We start from the raw sequence: 23,181 nt of genomic DNA on the forward strand, positions 1-23,181 counted from the left end.
ACTCCTTAGAAACTCCTCAAATAATGAGACACTGTCAACTTGTTTTGAACCAAAAAGCACTTTTTAGAGAAAACATATTACCCTGAAATGACCTCAGGCCAGTTTTGGATGCTTATAAGTAGTCCCCTGACAAAAATCAGTAAACAAGGAGACAAAGAAATTTAACACAGACTTAGTAATTATTTTCACAATCCCAAGAATTCCATTTAAACAAGCCTCTTAGAGATCACTAAATAGCAAAGCCTTTTTTAGATTTTATAATTGTACTGTGTGTGTTTTGGTTTTTTTGTTTTTTTGTTTGTTTTTTTTTGAGTTGGAGTATAGCTCTATCACCCAGGCTGGAGTGCAGTGGTATGATCTTGGCTCATTGCAACCTCTGCCTCCTGGGTTCAAACCATTCTCCTGCCTCAGCCTCCTGCCACCACACCCAACTAATTTTGTATTTTCGTAGAGATGGGGTTTCACCATGTTGGCCAGGCTGATCTGGAACTCCTGACCTTGTGATCTTCCCGCCTCAGCCTCCCAGAGTGCTGGGATTACAGCTATGAGCCACCGTGCCTGGCTGGCCCACACAAGTGTTTTAAAGGAGTCTTTTAGGCCAGGAGCAATAGCTCATGCCTGTAATCCCAGCAGTTTGGGAGGCCAAGGCAGAAAGATCATTTGAGCCCGGGAGCCCAAGGCTGCAATGAGCTAAGACTGTAACACTGCACTCCAGCTTAGGGGAGAGTGAGATTCTATCTACACACACACACATACCAGTCTTTTAGAAGAACTGAGATAGTAATGGATAATATGACAGAGTTGAGGTTTGGGTCAAAGTAATATGGGAGGGGTTAGTGGGTGGAATTTGGCATGAAACAAGAGTGGCCACTAATTCCTTATTGAAGCTAGATGATGGGTATGTGGGCATTCACTATACTATGCACTTAGACACATTTGAGATTTTCTTTTCTTTTTTTGAGATGGAGTCTTGCTCTGTTGCCTAGGCTGGAGTGCAGCGGTGCAATCTCGGCTCACTGCAACCTCTGCCTCCCAGGTTCAAACGATTCTCCTACCTTAGCCTCCTGAGTAGCTGGGATTACAGGCATGTGCCACTTGTAATGCTAATTTTTTTTGTATTTTAGTAGAGACGGTTTCACCACGTTGGCCAGGCTGGTCTCGAACTCCTTACCTCAGGTGATCTGCCCACTTCAGGCTCCCAAAGTGCTGGGATTACAGGTGTGAGCCATTGCACCCGGCCCAGCCACCGTACCTGGCCGAGATTTTCTTTAAAATGTCTTTTTTATTTAGACACAGGGTCTCACCTCTGTTGCCCAGGCTGGAGTACACTGGTGTGATCATAGCTCACTACAGCCTTGAACTCCTGGGCTCAAACAATCCTCCCACTTCAACTTCCTGAAGAGCTGAGACTACAGGTGCATGCTACCATGCCCGGCTAATTTTCTTATTTTATATTTTAGAGACAAGGCCTCACTATGTTGCCCAGGCTGGTCTCCAACTCTCGGGGTCAAGCAATCTTCCTGTCTCAGCCTCCCCAGATGCTGATATTATAGGTGTGAGCTACTATGCCCAGCAGAGATATTTCATAACATGTTTAAAGCAATACAGTAACTGGTTATTTTGAAGATTATTAGTATATATCCATAGAGGAATTGAGGGGAAAAAAGCAATATTTTAATGTTATACTAAAAGGTAATTATGCTTAGGTTACAATTTTCAGTGATAACATCACATACTAATTCAGAAAGTATTCTCTTTGCTGTAACATGGATGAATCTCAATAACATTATGCTGAACGTAGACACGAGTACATACTGTATGAATCCATTTATGTGAAATTGCAGAATAGGCAAAACTCATCTGTAGTGATAGAAAGTCAGTCAGTGGTTGCTGGATGGGGACGCAGGAGACTGACTGCAAAGGGGCACCAGGAAACATGTTGGGATGATGGAAATATTCTCTATCTTGATTGAGTGGAGGTTACATGAGGGTATACATTTGTCAAAGCACAAATTTTACACTTAAAATGGATGTATTTATATGTAAATTATTCCTCAACAAAATTATTTTTTAAGTAAAAAAAAATTTTAAGTAAAAAAAGTTGGCCGGGCACAGTGTCTCATGCCTGTAATCCCAACACTCTGGGAGGCCAAGGCTGGTGGATCACCTGAGGTCAAGAGTTCAAGACCACCCTGGCCATGGTGAAACGCCATCTCTACTAAAATACAAAAAAATTAGCCGGGTGTGGTGGTGTGCACCTGTAATCCCAGCTACTCGGGAGGCTGAGGCAGGAGAATCGCTTGAACCTGGGAGGCGGAGGTTGCAGTGAGCTGAGATCGCGCCATTGCACTCCAGCCTGGGCAACAAGAGTGAAACTCTGTCTCAAAAAAAAAAAAAAAAAGGTTGTTTGCTCTCTCTCAAACTTAGAAGAGAGGGAAAGTGATGATGTGCTTTGAGAGATTCTATTAGATGACTTAAAAAGCGACTTGTGGTGAAAATACAGAAATCCAAGATTCATATAAAGAGTTGAATATAATTTACTGAAAATGTGAGTGTGTGAAAAATCAATATTCATGAATCAATACATTGTTTTAAATATGTGACTTAAAGTATGTACATGTAACTAAATAAACTATTATATGTGGACATTTGCGTCTCTAAAAATGTTTATATTTTAGTTGCAAAAACTTAATAATAACCCACAAAACAACTTGGAGTGACCCTATCATGAAAATGAGTGTTTGCCTTGTATCTGGAGTGGCCACATCTCTTTCAGGCGTATAGTCTCTCACTCTGCTCTATCTCCACAACACCAACAGGTCTCAATAAAGCCAAGTGGCCCTTCTCAGTGCTCCAGGGGCTCCCATCACACTGAATTGTCATGGTCTGTTGGCATTTCTGTACCCACTGCTGGAGTGGGAACTTGTTCTGACTCAGCTTGCTGTCCTAGTGCTCTAGAGGACGCATCAGTGAAGCGTGTTGCAAGGAGGAGAGAGAAAAACAGACAAGTGCAGGTCTGCCCTGGCCTGGGCCAGTAGCTGGCAAGGACTTTCCCATTCTCTTTATTGCCATATGTCGCCTCAGTGATGCAATCACAGTGTCCCTGCCACCTTTCAGAAGAAGGTACATCTGCAGCCCAGCTGGAGAACCTCAACATCTGGGTCCCACTACAGGGGCCAATCAGCAGATACACCAAGGTTGATGGAGAGAGCAGTCCCTGGGAACAGCTGAGCCAGGTGTGATTTTGCCTTGAGAGAAAACACGAGGCTCTTGAGGGACAGATAATACATCCCAGGTGAGGAGGAAAGCAGGTGGACATGACCTAAGAAGTGTGAGGCCTGACGACTAAGTTGGAGCCATAGACAGATTTGGGGGCCAGGGGTCAGGAGCCTAAACAGCAGGTTGTGGGTGGAGTTCAAGGTGCACTGTTAGTTCTTAGGAAGTAATACTGGCTGTATGCTGAGGTGCAGGCTGGCTCACAAACCCAGAGGAGGGGCTGTTCAGAAGTCTAACATGAGAAACTGACTAAAAATTAAAGAATGGTTTAGGTTGGGTGCAGTGGCTCACACCTGTAATCCCTGCATTTTGGGAGGCTGCGGCAGGTGGATCACCTGAGGTCAGGAGTCGAGACCAACCTGGCCAACATGATGAAACCCTGTCTCTACTAAAAATACAAAAAATTAGCTGAGCATGGTGGCACGTGCCTGTAATCCTAGCTACTCAGGAGGCTGAGGCAGGAGACTTGCTTGAACCCGGGAGGCGGGAGTTGCAGTGAACCAAGATTGCGCCACCGCACTCTGGCCTGGGCAATAAGAGTTAAAAAAAAAAAAAGAATGGTTTAAAGGAAAAGGACAATGTTTTATACATGGATCAAATTAGACACTGCAAGACTATAAATCTGCTCCCTTCTAATGTGAAAAGGGCTTCAGTGAGCTATACACTATACTTGTATATTATGCCTTTGATATTCACTTAAGGCCATTACAAGGAACAAATGAAAACGGCATCAGCATTTGCTATTAATCAGTTGAGAACATTCTCCACTATTTCAATTAAATAAGTATCCAGCTGAGAAACTTCTTTTATAATTTAACCCCAGAATTTTTTTTACTCCAAAGAACCCGTTAATAGAATAGAAAGTGTTATTGTTTTGGCTATCAGGAAGCTCAGCCATGTTTAATTCTCAATCACATCAGCTACGTTAACCCATAAACCATATTATCATCCTCCTCCTTATAATCTCATCTCCTATTTCTATATTTTGTTCTCTATTTTTAAGTACTCAAAACTTTTTTTTAAAGGGCTGAAAAAGAATACATTTGTGGCAGGCATAGCAATGTGCCACCCAGATCCCCTTCAAGGAAGGACTTGTTGACCCAACTATTGGGAGAGCTATCAGCAGAAAATCTTTAGCTGCCAGCCCCTCGAAGATCACCTTGGCTGCAGAGTGCCGTCTGGCCCAGGCTAGGCTCTTCCCAGGACATTACAACTCCTTTCCAGGCTAGTGCCAGACAACAGAGATCCTGGGGGTTGGCTGAGACTGTCATCAGGCCTGCGTCTCCATTTAGTTTGCCCTGTGCCCACTCCTGTTTCTTTCTAGTACCTCGCCGAGTGTTGATCCCAGGAGCACTCCCTAATAAACATGCTGCACACTAACCTGTCACCGAGTCCGCATCCAAAGAACCCAACCTGTGACAGCACTGAATCAAAACAGACTCAGGAGGCTGAGGCAGGAGAACTGCTTGAACTTGGGAGATGGAGTTTGCAGTGAGCCGAGATTGCGCCATTGCACACCAGCCTGGGTGACGAGAGAGAAACTCTGTCTCAAAAAAAAAAAAAAAAAGAGAAAATACATCAGGTAGGGGTATTTTACAAAGGAGAGAGGATATACAATAAAGTGTTCATACATACATGGGAAGCAAAACAGCATTGACTCTGGGGCCAGACTACCTGGGTTTCAATCCTGCCTTTTAGCTCTGTGCCTCAGTTTTTTCATCTGGAAAATGGGGGTAATAAGAGCACTTATAGGGCTGTAATGAGGAAGAAATGAGCCAATGTGGATAAAGCAGTTCCATAGTGTTTACTATACGCCAACCACTGTTCTAAGTGGTCATTTAATAAACACCTGTGAGGCCAAACCCACAGGTCCCGAGGGGCAGCTGGGCTGGGACTCTCCCCAGACTCTGGGCACGGGCACAGGTAGAGTAGGCCAAGGCATGCTGAAGCATGCATGCTCACAGAAATAGGCCTGAGCAGGGCTAGCCTGGGTGACGTCACAGGCGTGTGCCTTGTGTGGGTGCTGGGCTGCTCCTCCCAGACAGTGCAGCTGCACGTATTGCCATTCACACCCACGCACCCATATATATGCTGAGCTGGGGGAAGCCCACACAGACCACACCCTCTGCATGCCCTGTTCTTCCTGCACCTCCTTTGGTGGAAGGAGGCACCTGAGGCCTGGGATGCTGGCCCAGAAGTCCCAGGAGGAAATGGGCCCTGTTCCCTGATTACAGGCCTGGCAACGGGCTGAAAACTCAAGCTCTTGTTGGCAGGGATTTCTTGAGCCCCTGGAGGTCCAGCCCCAGATGCAAAAGTAAAAGCAAGGAAGACTTACCCTGCACGTTGGGAAGCTCCCCCAAAAATGGAGAAACAGATTTAAAAAGTGTATCAGAGCCCACAGGCTGCCTGAGTCAGCACGGGAAGCTCAGTGAGGGCTGCAGCACTTAGGAGGGTGCCTCCTGTAAAAAACAGGATCAGACAGCCAGAGAGGGGCCCCATTCAGCCCCTGCCCACCTTCCTGGCCTCATCACTCCCTATCCCCTCCTCAGTCAGGAAACTCTAGCTTTGTAACCCTAAATTCCACAACCTCTTCCTGGCCTCAGGGCCTTTGTACACGCTGTTACCTCTACTTGGAATGTACTTTTCTCCAACCCACCTTTAATAATTCACCTCACCATTGACTCACTTCCTTTAGACCTCTGCTGAGATCTGAAGAGATCTCGACCCAATGTTTTTCCTCCTAGCCCTCATCACAATTGTCTTTATATAACAGAGTGTTTAATGTCTGAACTCCCGGAGAGCTGGCACTGGGTCTCTCTTGTGCTCCTAACTCATGTTGTCAAGGCCCAACACAGGGAAGAGCAGGGTCCACAGAACTTTAAGCCTAAGCCAGTTCAAGCCACACTCTGTGAGCATTCACGTTCTGCTGGATTCCCTGTGCCCTAGGCCAGCAGTGAGCATGCCTCCCCTCACCCATGCTGATTAACCAGAGAGCCTCCACGTCCACTGACTACTGACCACCAGGACTTACCTAAGCCAGTGGATCTCCTGTGAGGCAGAAAACTCATGGAGTCAGGTCGACTTGGTTCTAATTCCCACCTAGTTATGTTAGTTATGGGGCTTTGGGGCAAATTGTAGAACTTCTCTGAATCTCTGTTTCTCATCAGTAAACTGCAGACCATCATTCCTCATTAGAGGATAATTATGAGGATCAGGTGTGACCACAGGTGCACGCCTTCAGCACAGGGTCTATGCTAGCTCCCTCCCGCCCACGTAAAGGCCTGCCACTAGGTGGCAGTCCATCTCAGCTACCCCACCGCTCCCTAGGCCACAGAAGCTGGCTAAGACAGTGTCTCAAAGTCATGCTGAATTGTGAGCTTCTTAGGGGATGCACTTGAGGAAATCAACGTAACACACAAGTTTCTACTACAGCAAGACAAAGTCAGAAGCAGCAGCCCCAGGTCACTATCCAGCTGAGTAGGTTGCCTGAGCACACACTCTTACATACTTACAAACTCTAGTCTAGTCCTACTATCTCACAAATCCCAAGAAGCCTGGCTCTTTCTCTGGCATCAGCTGGAAGCTCTGTTGGGCTTCTCACCTCTGAAATGCAGTAAGTTGTCCTGCTGTGTCTGGCAGCCGACCCACTGCCTGGCTCAACATATCAGACTCCACCGCGACCGTTGGTGTCCTCAATTTTGGCGGTGCTGACAGGGGCAGATAGATTGCAGGGGTGAGTTTCAAGAATGGCTTCAGAAAGACGAAGAGTATGAATTATTCCATAACCAGAAAAAGGCCTTGTGGCTGGAGAATGGAGAGTGAAGGAGCACTTGTGAGAGATGAAACTGGTGAGACGGACAGGTCATATAGAACCTGCTAGGCCAAGCAGCGAGTGTGGATTTTAGGTGCAATAGGAATTCAAGGAGGGTTTTAGGCTGGATGTAGGGGATCATTATTTAATTTCATTGTAAAGATTTAAAGCATGGAGAATAGATCCAGGCAAAACCGAAGTGAATAGTCTGGGTGACAGGAGATGGGGCCTTCAGTTTGTGGGTTCAGTGAACAGATCTTGATGGATTGGAGGTGAGGCAGAGGGAGCAATCAAAGTTATCTGAAAGGTTTTTGGCCTTCCAACTTAGAGGAGTTTAGCGCCACGTTCTGAGAAAGTGAAGACTGGAAGGAACCGTTTGGGGAGGGAAGGTGAGCTGTCTAAGGTGGGGGGATGTGGAACATGCAGTGGGATGCTGAGGCCTGGAACGAGGGGAGATGCAGGTTTGGAGTCATCGGTGCCTGTGTGGTGGGTAAAGCCAGGGGAAAGGTCAGGTCGCCTTGGGATCTGGCCTAGCACTGAGTGCAGAGGAAGAGAAGCTTCTGAGATTGAGAGGCAGCGGCCACAGGAGGAGGAGGAAAGACGGGGAAAACCAAAGTTCAGGAGAGCATTTGCAGGAGGGGCGCCCCAGATCAGACTCGAGTCCCGCCGCGTGGGGACGGAGCGCACAGCGGCCCATGCGAGGGACAGACACAAAGGCCCTGGGAGCTGCAGGTCAGGCCGCTGGATAGCGCGGCCGCGGACTTAACGCCCCTCCCTGCAAGGGGCTTGGGGGAAACTCTCCGAACGAGAGGACCACTGAAGGCCACCCTGGCAGCAGAGGCGGAACAGACAGACGTGGGTCTGCCCGTCCCAAGAGCGGCCAGGGGCCAGCCCCACGCTGCCGGGGGGGCGGGACATGTCGGCTGTCCATCAGTGCCTGCGGCCAATCCGCAGGCGGCCCCGCCCCCGCCCCTCTCAGGAGAGGGCGCGCGGAGAACCCGCTGCCACCGCCGGTGTGAGGCGGCCCGGCCTGGCTCCCTTCGCTGGGAAGCCCGCCCAGGTAACTGGGTTTGGCCAGGCATGCCCGGAGGACGCGTCACCTCCTCGCGTCCCGTCCTGGTCGCTGCATGGGCGGTGTTCGGGACGCGGAGGCTGCGTCTGTGTGGGACCACGGGCTGGCGGACGCCCGTGCGAGTACGCCTGACTGACGCGCCGGCTGCGGGGCCTGCGGCCTGTGGGCGGGGCTGCCGTGCGTGACAGGGCCGCTCGTGGCCGCCGGGCTGTGTCCGGGGCCGCGTGAGAAAACTCTGCGGGACTGAGGGCTGGGTGGGTCGACCGGGAACGGCGCGCGCTCCCGCCACCATCGCGCCTCCGTCCCCGCCTGCGGCCTGTCTGGGGGTCGTGGGGCGCAGGCGCAGAGCGGGCCGGCGGGCGGGGGTCCTCCCCCACGGGTGCGCGGGCGCCTTTGTTCCCGACGCGCGAGCGGGGCGGGGCCTCAGGGCCGCCCCGCGCGCTCAGGCCCGCCCGTTCCGCCTGCCAGGAGCCGCCGCCGGGTCCGCTCGTCCGGCCGCCTCAGCCTCAGCCCCAACCTCAGCCGCCCGTCGTTGCGCCTGCTCCCGGGCCGTCCCGGCCTGTGCCGTCGCCGCACCCAGCGTCGGAGCCATGGCGGGCGCCGCGTCCCCCTGCGCCAACGGCTGCGGGCCCGGCGCGCCCTCGGACGCCGAGGTGCTGCACCTCTGCCGCAGCCTCGAGGTGGGCACCGTCATGACTTTGTTCTACTCCAAGAAGTCGCAGCGACCCGAGCGGAAGACCTTCCAGGTCAAGCTGGAGACGCGCCAGATCACGTGGAGCCGGGGCGCCGACAAGATAGAGGGGGCCAGTAAGTGCGCCCCCTTCCTGCCTGGGCCTGCCGCGCGCTGGGGTCGTGGGAGCCCGGCCCCACTGCCTGCGCCCCGGCCGGCCGCCCCAGCGACTTGGGCAAACTTTCGGGCCTTCCCCACCCCTCCGGACCCCGCCCCGCTTCGTCCCGGGTGGTCACTGGGGCGGGGGGCATCCGGGTCCTCGGTCACCTGACAGGACACCCCTCCCCAGCTGGGGGGAGTGTTCCAGGAGCTTTGCCCTGAGGCCTAAAAATCCTCGCGGGCTGGAGATCTGCGGTGCAGGCATCGGGCCCCCCCAGACTCTGGGAGTGGTGGCGGCATCGTTGAGGGGAGCTAAGGCAGAGGCCCCAACCCAGCACGGGAACCTGGGGCCTGACCAGACGGTCCCCGCCCACCACTCTTTTTCCAGAAAGAGCAGTCTGTGAAACTCCGGGCCCCCAGGCTGGGCTCTTGTTTGCAAAGGAACCTTTGGGTTCCCTAAGTAGAACTTAGGCAGATGTTGGGTAGGGCTGGTCTTGGAGCAGAGCCGGGCCTACTCATCTCCCTCTGGGGGAGAGGGAGGAAGGTGGTCTTGTTTGGTTTGGAGAAGCCTGAGAGAAGGCAGTGGCTGTTTTTTTGTTTTTAATGCTACTTTTGTCCCAAAGCTGAGTTTTGGAGGCCTATGTGGGTGGGCAGACACTCAGTGCCAGAACAGGGACTCCCCTTGCCCTGGGAAGCAGGGAGGGGAGATCTCCGTTCCCGGGAGATGGGCCCCATAAAGGCCTGCCCCAGCGCCTTGGAGTCAGGTACTCTTCTCAGGAGTGCAGCTAGTTTGGAGTCTAGCCCTTTGTCCTCTGTCCGGTGGCTTCAGGGAGCGGGAGCGGCTTCTCTTGGTTTCCTGCCTTTTCGCCTTCCCAGGCCTGAGCTTGGCTGCTTTTGTGCTGGTCACTAGTGGGAGAAGGGAGTTGGGGGATTTTGAAAAACCCCAGATCTTTGAGAGTTGTTCCACTTAGCGCGTGCCTGTGCTGTGGTCGGATGGGCACTCTGCTTTGCCCTCCATTCCCCCGCCTCTCAGTGTGAAGAGATGGTGTGTCTGCAACTCCAGACTAGGTTGCTTCTTGCAGGGACCCCCGGAGACTGGGGTTAGAGAGACCCGGGCTCAGAACCAGGTCTGTGTGAAGGAGGGGGATCAGGAAGTGACACCCCAACGGAGGGTCCTACAAACCTTCGTGGGTATGGTGTGCATGTGTGTAGATGGTTGAGGAGATTGGGAGGAAGGAAGGTCTTGTGGTGAGGCAGCCAGCCATCCTCAGCTACAAACTCCAGATCTGACACAGATCTAACGCAGCTGCTCAACTTAGAAATGGCAGCCGCCTTCCTCAGTGCCCCCACTGACCCCGTCAGGCACTGGGAGAACATTTTAGTGACTTGAGAGCCTGTGGATTCCAAAGTAGAGGAAGGATAGGCACTGCAAAGAGCTGAGATAACCCTGGGAACATCACTCAGGCATCAGACTCCAGGCATGGTCCCCTTCCTTGCTCCCTATGCTGTGTTGAGTTGGTGGCACTGGCTGGAAGTTCTCAGAGGTCTCCTGGGTAACAGACTGCATTTTAAGTCATGCATATTAGCAGGCAATAAATGTAGCACAGTGGTTGATGGCAAGTCTGGATTCGAAGCCCATGTATTTGTTGTATGTTTCCCAGCCAGTTACTTACCTTCTCTGAGCCTTGATATCCTCATCTGTAAAATGGGGGTAATAATATATCCACTATATATGGTTGCTCCAGGATCAAATGAGACAATTCATGTAAAAACATCTAGCATTGTCTGACACATAAATGTTTAATAAATGTGAGCTGTTATTAGTAATAACATTAACAATAGACCATGGCTGCCCTTGAAGACCCTCAACTGGGAATGGTGAGGGGGTGAGGTGTGGCTGGAGGTGAGGGTGAAGGTGCAGGAAGGAAGGAGGACGGTGACCAAATTCACATTTCACTTAGATTGCTACTCAGAAAAAGGCAGGAAACGGTTTTGTTTTGCCTCAACCCATGTGCCCACTCACCCACCCACCATGTAAAACAGTGTTTCTGTAGAGAAAGTGTTTGGAGTTGTGCACATTTGACTCCTGGATGTGACCTTTCTTGTTTGTAAGTTGGGGCCTGAACAGAAAAGGGGTGCAGAGAGGGGATGATCTATCATGCCTCAGGTCTTTGGGGGATGGAGGCAGGCCTACAGAGGACCTGATAACCCCCTACCCAGGAGTGAGCAGGTGGGTCAGCCAGAGGTGTACACATTCAGTGATCTCATCAGTTAGCTAGGATTTGACAGGCCTGGAGGGTAGGCAGAGGATGTAGGAGGATCCTGGGTCTTGAATTTTGGGGACTCAAATTGAAAGGAGCCTGGATGAAAAGTCTGGTTGATGCCTGTGTGTTCAGACTTTACTAATGGAGGCTTCCACTGAAGCCTGCCCTGTTTCTGTCCATTCATGGGCTCTCCTTGTTGGTAGGTTCTGATTCCTGTGGCCTCTGAGGAGGTTGGACTGCCAGCCGGGTTTTCTGCCACCTGGACTCTTGCCCAAGTGCCTCAGATATCTGGCCTTTCCTGCTGACCCTACCAGGGTACCAGCAGTGCCTGAAGCCCGACCAAAGAGAGAGACACTGTGCTACCTTCAGGGTGTCAGTGGACCTGAGGGAGAGACAGTGTGGTTTAAGGAGCACTCATATGTAAGACCTACTTCTGCCCTGACTCTGTGCCCTCTCGCGTCAGCACTTGTGAAATGGAGCTGACACCTGCTGATTTCTAGGGTGGTCATTTGGCTCAAAGGCGGGGTGGGGAAGTGCTTAGGTGTTGACAAGTTTGGTTGTCCTGGTGATATGACAGGAACGAGGTTGGTGTTTGGCCTTTTATGTTGCAGATACTGACATAAATGAATAAAATGCAGTTATGTAGAGTTCCAGCTGAGTGCAATCGAGACCTTTCGTCCCATTTTACAGATGAGGAAATGGAAATGGAGAATCGTTTGTGCCCAAGGTGTTGTAAGTGTCAGTGTGTGCCAGGGCCTCAGTTGGGGCCAGCTCACTAGTCAGTAGCTGACTAGCAACCCCAAGACCATGTTCCCTGTGATCCACGTGGCTCCTCTGTGAGACACCTTTGTGCTCAGGCCATGCATTACAGGGCAAAGACCGCTTTGGCTTTGGTATCCCAAGACAGCCTCAGCCTCTCTAGGCTCTGGCTCCACACTTTTTCTTCTGGTGTCTTCTGAGTTGAGATGGTTCAGACTGGTGTTTAATGAGGTTGTCCATTTGAGGGTCTTTGTGGGCCCAGTAAACACTGGTGTAGACACTGGAGGTACTCTGTGAATACTGACTGAGCATGTCCTTGGGGACTTCTGGGGCCCAGTCTTCTGTCTTTGGCTGATTCTTCACTAGATACTTTTCTAGATGCCAGGCCCTCTCAGATGAATGAATATGGGTGCTTGCTTTTAGGGAAACGAAAACAGGCGATGACAATTGTGAGCAGTACCTTTGATGAAGTGGGTGAGGGTGGTGGAAGAAAACAGCTAACTGCCTTGATGAGGCAGGCGGGCTCAGAAGGGAGGTAGTAGTGGAACCAGCTGGCTGGGGCTTGACCCCTGTGGCTGGAGAGCAGACCACACCAGGAGGTCTGCTCTGAGGGCTAGGCCCACAGCACGGGAGAGGGCAAGGCCCAGGCCGGTGTCATCAAGGGTTTTCTTTGTACTGGCTGTTACTCCCAGTGGGAGAGGGGCAAGAGCACATGTCCGGATCTCCAGAGCTAGCCATCCCTGCCTGTGTGTTTCCTGTCTGAATGTAGTTTTTTCCAAGGGAAGTCAGACCTTTTAGTGTTTCCTCAGCACCCCAGGCTTGCCCTGGTGTGTGGGTTTCCAGGCCCCCCGCCCAACTGGGATCCTCTGTTTCCTGTGAACCTAGGAAAAGGGCCTGCTTCACAGATAACTGGAGGAGCTGAGCACACCCAGTCCTGGGACCCACAAGACCTCCAGCTTTTCTCCAGCCTCTGCGTGTATGTGTACACAGATGCACAGGATTCAGTTGGAGTTTAGAGATCTTGGCTACCAGCTTTGCTCTGGGTAGCTTCTTGGAATGAGGCACATTTATTAATATTTGCAATAAGTATTATTATACCTCCAATTTGCCCAGTGCTAGGCACCAAGGATTCAAAAGTTTATTAAGACATGGTTTGTGCCATTGAGGAACTCTTGGAAGAGACAGATGTAGAGGCATGTGATTATAACCCTGTGTGTTACATACCATAATATAAAAGTCTCTACCAAGAACTGTGAGGAGCTCTGCCAGGAAAGCATTAAAGGAGAGGTGACCTTTGAGGTGGGCCTTGAATTACTGAGGCACCTGCCTGTGCCGAGGCTGAGGAACTGGGAATCACTCCCTGCAGGGGTAGGGAACAGAGTTGGTGAGGTAGAGAGGAGGCTGGGACTGGTTGGAGACAGCTGTAGCCCTGGTGTACCGTGCCCAGCAGATTACACTCAGTCCTGGAGGCAGCGGGAGTCAGCAGAGGCTATAGTGGGACTGACTTGCCTCTGTCTGGGAGACCACAGTGGCAGTGGTTTGTCAGGCAGGTGTTGGGGAGGGAGGCCAGTGAGCTCCTCCAGTTTGCAGGAGAGAACTGATGAGGGCCCAGACAAGACCTTCTTGCTGAGGCAGGGTGGGGATGCCATGGTGGTGGATGGGAGAAGGGCTGGGTCTTGAGGGGTGAGACAGAGCTTAGTAGTTAAGCATTTGGGCCCTAGACTCTGCTTGAATTAAAATCCTGTTGTGCAGCTTACTTGCTCTGTGACCTTAAAGCATATGGCTTTACCTCTCTGGGCTGCTTATCTGTAAAAGGGATAGTATCAAATGGTGTTTATTTTATAAGGTTTTTGTGAGGATTTGATGAGAACCTGTATAAAGTGCTTAGCATGATGTGTGGCACAGTGTAAGTGCTTACTATGTAGGAGCCCTGACAGGACAGAGTTGAGGATTAAGTTCCCAGGAGGACCTAGTGGGGAGGAGAGCGAATGCACCTGTTGTCCTAAGGGACTGGTGCCTGGCCACCAAGCCCTTTGATTCAGAGGCAAGGAGGCCTGCCCATCCTCTCTTGCAGCTCTCAGCAATCCCTCTATTGTCAGGGCTCTTTCCCACTGCTGGTTTTGCAGGGAGACAGGGCAGTTGGCTGGAAGCAGCTGCTTTGGGTGGTAACCCTTTCTGTGGAGTGAAGGTATGATACTGTCCTATTTGTAAGTGCCTAGCCCAGGACGCTATCTGGAGAGACCTTGTCTTCCAGGAAGTGCTCTAATGCCACAGCCTTGATGTGGTAGGGCCTGCCTCTGCTGTCACTGTTCTGTGTCAGTCTCCGTTAACTCACAGCATCTCTTCTCACTCTGTGCCTTTTCCTGTGGGACGTTGCTTCAAGGAGACCACAGATGATAAGTTGGAGGGAGGGAGTGAGGCCTGAGATTGCAAAGGCCTGGTATTAGAAGACTGATTTTTTCCCTTTTCCACTTGTTTTGTTAGAAATAGAGAAGTTGCTGCAGACTTTGAGGAGAGTCCTAAGAGAGATGGGTGTGGGACAGGAGGATGGGAATGTTCTGGTGCCCCTTGTAGAGTGCCTTGTTTAGAGGAGCACGGGAACAGTGCTTCCTTGGAGGGAATCTCTCAGAGCAGCATGTTTACAGGTGGCAGGACTCAAGGTGGGGCCATGGGTGAGGATTGGCTGCGGGCTGCCATTGACCACATAGTCCCACCTTGCTGGTAATTGAGCTTAAGTGCCTGGAGATTTGTGGCTAGAACTGGTCAGATTTGGGTTCAGGTCTCAGCTGTTACTGTGACCTTGGGCAGATTACTTTTCCCTGTCTGAAATTGATCTTTAGCTGTAAAAGTAATTTCTCCTCACAGAGCTGTATATTAATGATAAGGGAGATTGTATATGAGAGTAAGAGATTTTATGTGAAAAGTACCCAGCACAACGTTTGTCACTTCGTGACCACTTAACAGTATTCATGGCCGGGCGTGGTGGCTCAAGCCTGTAATCCCAGCACTTTGGGAGGCCGAGACGGGCGGATCACGAGGTCAGGAGATCGAGACCATTCTGGCTAACACGGTGAAACCCCGTCTCTACTAAAAAATACAGAAAACTCACCCCGTCTCTACTAAAAAATACAAAAAACTAGCCGGGTGAGGTGGCGGGCACCTGTAGTCCCAGCTACTCGGGAGGCTGAGGCAGGAGAATGACGTAAACCCGGGAGGCGGAGCTTGTAGTGAGCTGAGATCCGGCCACTGCACTCCAGCCTGGGCCACAGAGCGAGACTCTGTCTCAAAAAAAAAAAAACAGTATTCATTTCCTTTACTCTCACCTTCGTTAACTACAGAGCTCCAATTCTCCACCACTAAGCTCGGCCACAAGTGGCTGCTCCAACAACCTGGGCTAGGAGTCTGTTTCCTGCTTGCTTTCTGTGTTCCTTCCCTGAGTCTGTACACAGAGGACTGGGGCATCAAAAAACTCTGGAATTTGAACAGTATATTGGGAGTTCATGGAACATTTTCCCACCTGTTGTGTTGTTTGAACTTCACAGTAGCTCCATGAATCCATGGAGGACAGGAGTTACTATCTCTCTCTTACAGAGGAGAAAACCAAGGTCCTGAGGGTAAGGTCACATAGCAAGTTCATGGTAGATCCTGGGATTTCTGATTCCTGCTATAGTATTCAGTTTATTCTCCCATTCTGGTGCGAGTGACAATAAGACTGTTCTGTAGGAACAGAGGGTTATTTTTTTTTGTTTCGTTTTTCTTCCCTCTGGCCACATGTGTTTGACCAGCCTAGGCTTCCATCTGTGGACAAGCTGGACTCAATTTCAAAACCCGTCCTGCACTCATCCTTGCCACAACCCTGGTGTCAAGATGCTTGGCCCACCCAGACCTTTCCCACACTCCTACATGGGGGTGAATGTAGCCGCTGTTTAGGGACGGGGTACAGAAGAGCCTCACCCTCTTGACTTGCTGGTTCGTGGTGACACTTCGAACATGGGAACCTGGGGCTCCGTGCCCCAGATGTCCTGAGAAGGGCTTTTCCAGGATTCTCTATGACAACTCAAGAGCGTGCATTCATTCATATGCTCCTTAATTTGCCGTACATTTATTGTGGGCCTTGCTACTGTGTTTTGGGCATGCTGAGTTGGATGTGATTACTCCAGCCTCTGACTTTTTCATGGTGGCAGTAGATCTCTAGCCTGGTTTGTGTTTCATCTCACCATAGCTACTCTCCTTAAAAAAACAAAAAACTAGCTTTCTTGGGCCTCAGTGGCTCATTGAATAAGTGAGACACTACTTGTACTTCCCTGGCTTTAGACTCTGGCATTTGCTAACTGTGCCAAGCACTGTGGAGACCAGAAGTAGACATAAGGTTAGGGTAGATACAGCCAGAAAGGAGATAAATAGCCAGACAGATAAAATACTTACAGGATTCGGTGAGTTCTATGAAGGAAATAAGCAAGAGGCTGCTCTGTCAGGGTAGGTGAGGGTATGCTGTGATAACAAAAGGTGCCCACATATCAATGGCTGGCAACAAGGAACATTAATTTCCCCTATTTGCTATGTGTGCTGACCTACACCACCATCCCTGGAGAGTGGCCTCAGTGATTATGGGTGAGGCCTCTTGCACAGAGCCTGAACACCCTGGGCAAACTAGGCTGGAGAGGGATTTGGAGTATGGAGGTTTAGAAGGAATTAATTTCTATGACTTAGGATGCATGTGGTGAGTGTGGCTTTGCTGTTATAGAGTAGAGTGCTGCATGTGTGGGTCAAGAGACTGCCTTGGCTGACATCTTTGAAATAGGTATCTTTGTGTGGCCCTTGCCTAATTGTCATCTCTCTGCCATAGCTTCCCCCCCTTCCCCACCAACCCATGCCCCTACTTGAGCTGCCCGCTGAGCCTACTCTGTTGTGGCCACAGTATCCTGCTGCCGCCCAGAGTTTGAGTTTCTCGCTACTTCTGCCACTCATCACAGCTGCTTCCCAGAGCTTTGCTGGGTGTGCTGGAGTCTCCAGAGAAAGTGGGGAATATGGGTGCCTAGAGACCTCTAGCGGGTGTTTTCAGCCCCTAGAGAGTAGAGAAAGAAGTGTGAGAAGGGGTTCGTCCCCGAATATTCTGTAGTTTCGGGGAAGAAGCAGTGGGGACAATGGAGTTGGTTGCCTTAAGAGAGGCTATGGTCCCAAGAGATGGGACTTGGAGAGTCTCTACTTGCATTCCTGGCTAAGCCCTTAATATTCTCCCACCCCTCCTTGCAAGACTAGTTCCTTTTGAGGTAGTGCTTGGCTAGCTTTTGAGAGGCTGCAGTGGCTGTGTGCCCAGGCTTAAGTCCTAGCTTTCTCCCCACTCTTTACCTCCTAGGAACCGGGCCCATCCTGGGGGAGGCAGGGAGGAGCTCCTTTTTATAGTCCACATGTAGGCTTTGTGTATAGGCCCTGCTGCTTCCTTCCGGCCCTGGCCCTTCCTGGTGTTGGCCGGTGGCCCTGGCTTCAGCAAGACTCAGGATGCAGAGTAAACGGGGCAGGGCGTGCTCCTGCAGAAGACTGGCATCCCTTTTTACTGAGCCCAGACCTGGCACAGAGGAGGCTGGAGTTGGGAAGCAAGAAAAGGAGGTGACCCAGTCCTTGATCCTGAGAACCTTGTGATCTGGACCATGCAGAAAACCACTAATGCCCAGGGCTGGCAGGAGACAGCTGTGCCTAAAGTGCTGTAGGCTGAGCCTGAGGGCCAAGACGGAATCGCCTTTCTCCCTGTAGCAGCCCATTCTACCCCCTGGGGTCCCTACACCTGCCAGCTGGCACACAGGTGTTGGGTAAAGGATCCGTACAAAGGCTGTAAGGGGCCTGGGTGCAAGGCAGCAAGGCTTGGGTGTGGTGGAGAGTGGGCGGTCTCACTGATGTTCTGAGCCCTGACAGTGAACAGCTGGCCAGACTGGTGAGGGGTTGGGCCATGGCGAGTTTGGCCACTCGTTTGTGTGTGTTTAGTTCTTCCTCGGCACAGGTGGGGAGTTCACTTTGGGGTTGGCTTCCTGTTTTCTTGGACACCTGGGGATATGGTTGAGTTAAAATGTCCTGAGGGAAATGATTGTTGAGGGCATGGGCCTGGGTTATAGTGTCCTTGGCTTGGCCTTGCCCGTGGTAGGAGTCGGGTATTGACCACACTGGGTTCTGGCTGTGTAGGTGTGGGTGTGTGCTGGGAGAATTCCAACCCCACCTTGACTTCAGCCTACGACCCAGAGAGTGTGGGCCTGAGTTCACAGGGTGACTAACCCTAGGAAGGAGTAAAGGAGAGCTCTAATTGGCCATAGGTCCCACAGGTTTCTCAGCTTACTTGGGGGCAGGAGGTGAGCTAAGGAATACAACTCCATTCCCTCAGTTGGGAGGTTGGGCAGCAATGGGGGCAGGGGTGATGGTCCTTCTCTGAGGTGCTGAAGACCCATTTTATGGTCACCCTGTCCTGCCTGATAGTCCACCAGCTGTTTGGAGGCAGCTTCCCTCTTCCTGCCCTAGTCACTTCCTCCCCCTTCAACAGTAATTGAGTATAATGTGCCTGTGTTAGCTTGTTCATCCTAACTAGGACTGTGGCCTTTTCTTGTGAGTTCTTAGCATATCCACCAAGGAGGTTAGAAAAGGTAACATGTCACTTCGTTAAGAATTTTGCTGAGGGCCTTTTGAGGCCAGCAGTGAAACACAGAGCATTCCCTCCAGTGAGAACAGAATGTCTGTTGCCAGACTGATTCCAAGAGGATGGCCTGGTTCTGGCCTGAGAACTGGTCTACACTGGAAGCATGAAGCTCCATACAATCATGTGTGCTAGTAAAGGTTGGGAAAGCAGCTGTCCTAAGCAGGTAAAACCATAGGGTATTCAACTTCAACTTGGGAGAAAGAAATCCAAGGTAGTCTTCTCTCTCAATAGGGGAGATGAGCTCAAAGAACTTAAGCTGGGCTGGGCACGGTAGCCCACACCTGTAATCCCAGCACTTTGGGAGGCTGAGGCAGGTGGATCACGAGGTCAGGAGCTCAAGACCAGCCTGGCCAAGGTGGTGAAACCCCATCTCTACTAAAAATACAAAAATTAGCCGGGCGTGGTAGCTACTCGGGAAGCTGAGGCAGGATAATTGCTTGAACCCAGGAGGCAGAGGTTGTAATGAGCCAAGATCGCGCCACTGCACTCTAGCCTGGGCAACAGAGCAAGACTCTGTCTCTTAAAAAAAAAAAAAAAAAAAAAAATTTAAGCTGGGCTTTCTGGGCAGGCAGTGAGTGAATGAGATCCCTGGCACCTTGGAGTGAGGTCAGAGACTAGATCACTCACTGGGGCCCTATTTCCCAGGAAGCAAAAAGGGGACAGGAGAGTGGCTTGGCTTGGGCTGGCATGGCCCAAAGGGAGTGCAGCCAGTTGCCTTGGCGGCTGGGTCAAGCAGCTCTAAAACAGGAGAGCCTAATGGATTCTGTTGAATGAAGCAGGATGTCTCAGCAAGCAGGCCTCTGACCTGATGACTTCCAGTCATTATTTAGAACGTCTCTAACCCCACAGATTTACTCTGTTGGAGGCTTAAGGACTAAACCCACATTTACCGTCCAAGAGGTGGCAGTAACACAGAAACCAAAGAGGCAGAAGCCAAGGTTGGGGTGATGAGACATCATGGGGTTCAGGGAGTGGCAGAGGGGAAGGCCTCTATTCTCCCTCTCCCACTCATCTCCCTACCTCAGCCCCTGTTGCTCTGATGCTTCCTCCACCACTATGAGTCCTAGGCCCCTATTGTTTCCTTGTAGGAGGGAGACCCCAGATTTTTATTTCTTCTCCCAACCCATTCCATTTCCTCTCCCTTGTGAGAGGGCTCTATACAGACAGGGCAGCAGAGAGAGACTTGGAGATATGCTGGGCTGTGGTCAGTAGGGCCTCATTTATCTAGTGAGCAGGAACAGGTTGTATAGCAGTGATGCTTTCATTATATTTTTCTTGAATAAGGTCCCCAAAACCTTATTAAGTTCCTGGTAGGCATGGGGCATTGAAGATGACAGACATGGTGCAGTCTCTCAAGGAGTTTGCACTCTAATAGAGAAGACAATCAGATGGCCTTAAAATACATGTACGGCCACTCCCGTAATGTATACCGTATACCGTGAAGCAGGAGTGTACCACGCAACCTGGAGTCCTCTCCATCCTCCCCTTCTGTCTGTGCTGGCCCTGCTTGGCCACTTCCAACAAGGATTCTGAGGCATTACAGAGCACATGTCTAGGGTACAGGCAGTCTTGGCTTTGAAGTATTGTTGGCTTTGCCACTCACCAACTGCCACCTTAGGTAAGTTAATTAACCTCTTTGTGCTCAGTTTCCTCACTCGGGAATCGGGGATCCTCATACCTACTTCATAGTGTTACTTGGAAGAATAAAATATAAGGCAGTTTTTATCCTTGTAAGGCAATCTTATCAAGAGCTTTACACAGTGTCTATGCAAAGTAAATATGTAAGAAATGAGTGTTAGGATGCCAGATGCTGCTGTTGCTCATTGTCTCTTCCCACCCATCAGAGGTAGTAACTACTTCATCCTCTACTTCTCAGCTTCTCATAGTATTTGTCTGTGGACTCTGTTTAACTTAAGGTATCTAACATAATACTCATATCTAATTTTTCCTTCCACATTCAAGCTCCTTGAGGTAGTTGTATTCCAAGTACCTAGTTTAATGTCTCTCATGTAGGTGCTCAGAATATATGGTTAATTTTGAATAATAAAGCCAGTAAGACTTGTCAGAGGGCTGGAATGGGGGTTGGTGAAAGAGAAGGAGATGCGAAGGATCAGTCTGAAGTCTGGATTTTGGGTACCTGTTTGAATGGTGATGCTCTTAGCTGACCCAGGGGGTATGGCAGGAGGCCTGAGTTCTGGTGAGAGAAGACAGTGTTTGGTTTTGAGGGGTTGCCTTTGAGGTGTTTCAAGATAAAGAGTGGAGATAGCAAGTAGGCAGCTGAATTGAAGGATCTGAAGCTTAAGAGGAGAGGACTAGGCTAGAGACCTGTTTGTGAATTATCTGTACATAGGAGGTAATTAAGGGTGTGGGCATGGCTGACACTGGAAGAGGAAGAAGGCAGAGCACTGGAAGAGAGTACCTTGGCCTGAACCTTGACCAAAGCCATTGCTAAATGCAGGTAAGCCTGTAGCTCACAAAGAATCATGACAACCACGCAAGGTTGTGCAGGAGAAATCAAGGGCAGAGCTTCAAGGAGAGAGGGTGTGATCACCCGTGTTGATTGCTCTGAGGGATCAGGAAGGAGGATCATAGATAAGTGACCGATGGGTCAGGCACGGTTCTTCATGCCTGTAATCCCAGCTCTTTGGGAGGCCAAGACCGGCGAGTCATTTGAGCCCAGGAGTTCAAAAACAGCCTGGGCAACATGGCAAAACACCATCTCTGCAAAAAATATAATTAGCCTTGTGTCCTGGTTTGCCTGTAGTCCCAGCTATCCAAGAGGCCCAGGTGGGAGGATCATCTGCATCTGGGGAGATAGAGGCTACAGTGAGCCCTGGTGGTGCCACTGCACTCCAGCCTGGACAACAGAGTGACTTATGGACCAGACATGGTGGCTTACACCTGTAATCCTTGCACTTTGGGAGGCCGAGACGAGAGGATCACTTGAGGCCAGGAGTTTGAGGCAAGCTTGAGGAACATAGCGAGACCCTACGTCTATAAAATATAAAGAAAAAATTTAAAAGTGACTTATACCCAGTGCTCTGGTTCTCCAAGTAGCCTGAGTATACTATGTGGGGGAGCAATTTGTGAGGGACTTTTTTGGTCCTGGGCATTCCTGAGACATGGCCCTGGTGGGTCCCCAGTCTCTCTCCTATAGCCAGGAGCCTGGCATACACAGGCCGTCTAGAAAGAACTTAGGCAGCATCAGTCTGCAAGGGAGGCAGAGTTTGGAGCACACTAAACTACTGACCCAGAAGGCTGACCCATGACTGCCTGGAGAATCTTCTGGGCTTGTGCAGAAAAGTTGGGGAAAGCCACTTTTCCCTACTGTGGCAGTCAAGGTTGGTATAGGCCATCTTCCTACCCTTCTCATCCATGATACTCTGAATGCCCTGTTTGTGAAACGTAGTGGACTCCTGCACCGCTGTCTTATTTTCCATGAACCCCTCTGCCCAATGTGTGCTTGTCAGCCCTCCAGACTTACCTTTTACAGAGCACTCCAAGACTTTGCTACACACACACTCGGCTCCACAGACACGTCCCTGTTGTTCTACTTTTTGCATTACCTCATAGTTATCTGCTTCCCCATCTGTTTCCTCCATCAGGCAGGGGTTTTCTCAAAGGCAGGAACTCAAATGCCTTATTGATCTCTGTTTCCCTAGGACCCAGCCCAGGGACTGACATGAAGTAGATAGATGCCTGATAAATATTTGATCAGATGATGGAATGACTGAATAAGCCAAATAGATCACTGTTGAGTGCTCTTCCAGCTTTGATTTAGCTGGGTGGGACCTCCTTTCCCTTCCTTCCTTTAGATTCTGTTAATACCTCTGAAATAGGTAAAATTAATTTAGAGTCCTAGGGAAGAGGGCTGCCTGCCTGGATGGTACAAAGGCTGGCTATGGCTGCTCTGTGTGTCTCTGTATACCTAGTGTCGGAGATAGCAGCTGCTGTGGGGACACTGCAGAGTGTCCCAGTTCTGCCATGACTCACCATATGACCATGACAAGACCCTTTGGACCCTCTGTTTCCTCATTGTTTCAAAGAGATTTGTCTAGAATCTAGACGAAGCTTGTCCAACTCGCTGCCCATGGGTCTGGTTTGAAGGCAACTGCCGCACAGGAGTGGGAAGGACAGTAAGCCCCACCCACCATCACCTTCCTTCCCTTTGCCATATAACCCTGTGACCCCGGAAGTCCCTGAACCCAGATCCTTGTTTGTAAATTGGAAATGGATAGCTACCCACCCCTCCACTTTGGCCTTCCTTTGGTGGCAGCCAGATGTGCTCAGGGAAACCTCAGATTTGTGAGTATGTTTCTACTGAGAGGCAGAAGGAGGAATATTATAATCTCAGGAAGAGAGAGGAATGAGAGGGAGAGGAGAACTCTCACTCTTTCCACAGGCTTTGGGCATACACAGGGCATACACAGCCAGCTTGGGAATTGCTGACCATCCTGTGGCCTGGCTACTACTGCATCAGGCTTTCTTCCC

At 50.5% G+C, this 23,181-nt stretch overlaps 2 protein-coding genes across 3 annotated transcripts in view; one reads left to right on the forward strand and one right to left on the reverse strand.

Annotated features, from left to right (window-relative positions):
* Positions 1 to 4,781: 4,781 nt before the first annotated feature.
* On the reverse strand, positions 4,782 to 8,751 carry LOC108519818 (translation initiation factor IF-2-like). The gene is made up of 6 exons (XM_017859068.1): positions 8,677 to 8,751; positions 8,188 to 8,620; positions 6,878 to 6,983; positions 5,612 to 5,735; positions 4,912 to 4,996; positions 4,782 to 4,819 (listed from the first exon to the last, which is right to left on the reverse strand). The coding sequence occupies exons 1-4, from the start codon at positions 8,749 to 8,751 to the stop codon at positions 5,702 to 5,704; spliced, it is 648 nt and encodes a 215-aa protein (XP_017714557.1). The 3' UTR covers positions 4,782 to 4,819; positions 4,912 to 4,996; positions 5,612 to 5,701.
* PLCG1 (phospholipase C gamma 1) overlaps positions 8,036 to 23,181 on the forward strand; it is a 40,627-nt gene continuing 25,481 nt past the window's right edge. For both annotated transcript variants that reach the window (XM_017859076.1, XM_017859077.1), the window contains exons 1-2: positions 8,036 to 8,147; positions 8,628 to 8,966. In XM_017859076.1, coding sequence (XP_017714565.1) covers positions 8,750 to 8,966 — 217 coding nt within the window. In that variant the 5' untranslated portion in view covers positions 8,036 to 8,147; positions 8,628 to 8,749. The remainder of the gene's footprint in view (positions 8,148 to 8,627; positions 8,967 to 23,181) is intronic.

The sequence above is a fragment of the Rhinopithecus bieti genome, unplaced genomic scaffold, assembly GCF_001698545.2.
Source record: "Rhinopithecus bieti isolate Rb0 unplaced genomic scaffold, ASM169854v2 scaffold_38981, whole genome shotgun sequence".
NCBI classification, from domain to species: Eukaryota; Metazoa; Chordata; class Mammalia; order Primates; family Cercopithecidae; genus Rhinopithecus; species Rhinopithecus bieti.

What these genes read in the sequence shown, in the direction of transcription:
- LOC108519818 (XM_017859068.1), bottom strand. Translation starts at nt 8,751, where the DNA reads ATGGCTCCGACGCTGGGTGCGGCGACGGCACAGGCCGGGACGGCCCGG. An exon ending in CGCAACGACGGGCGGCTGAG is followed by an intron (nt 8,621 to 8,676) that starts GTTGGGGCTGAG and finishes GGCTCCTGGCAG; the next exon opens with GCGGAACGGGCGGGCCTGAG. An exon ending in CAACTTACTGCATTTCAGAG is followed by an intron (nt 5,736 to 6,877) that starts GTGAGAAGCCCA and finishes TGTTTTTTACAG; the next exon opens with GAGGCACCCTCCTAAGTGCT.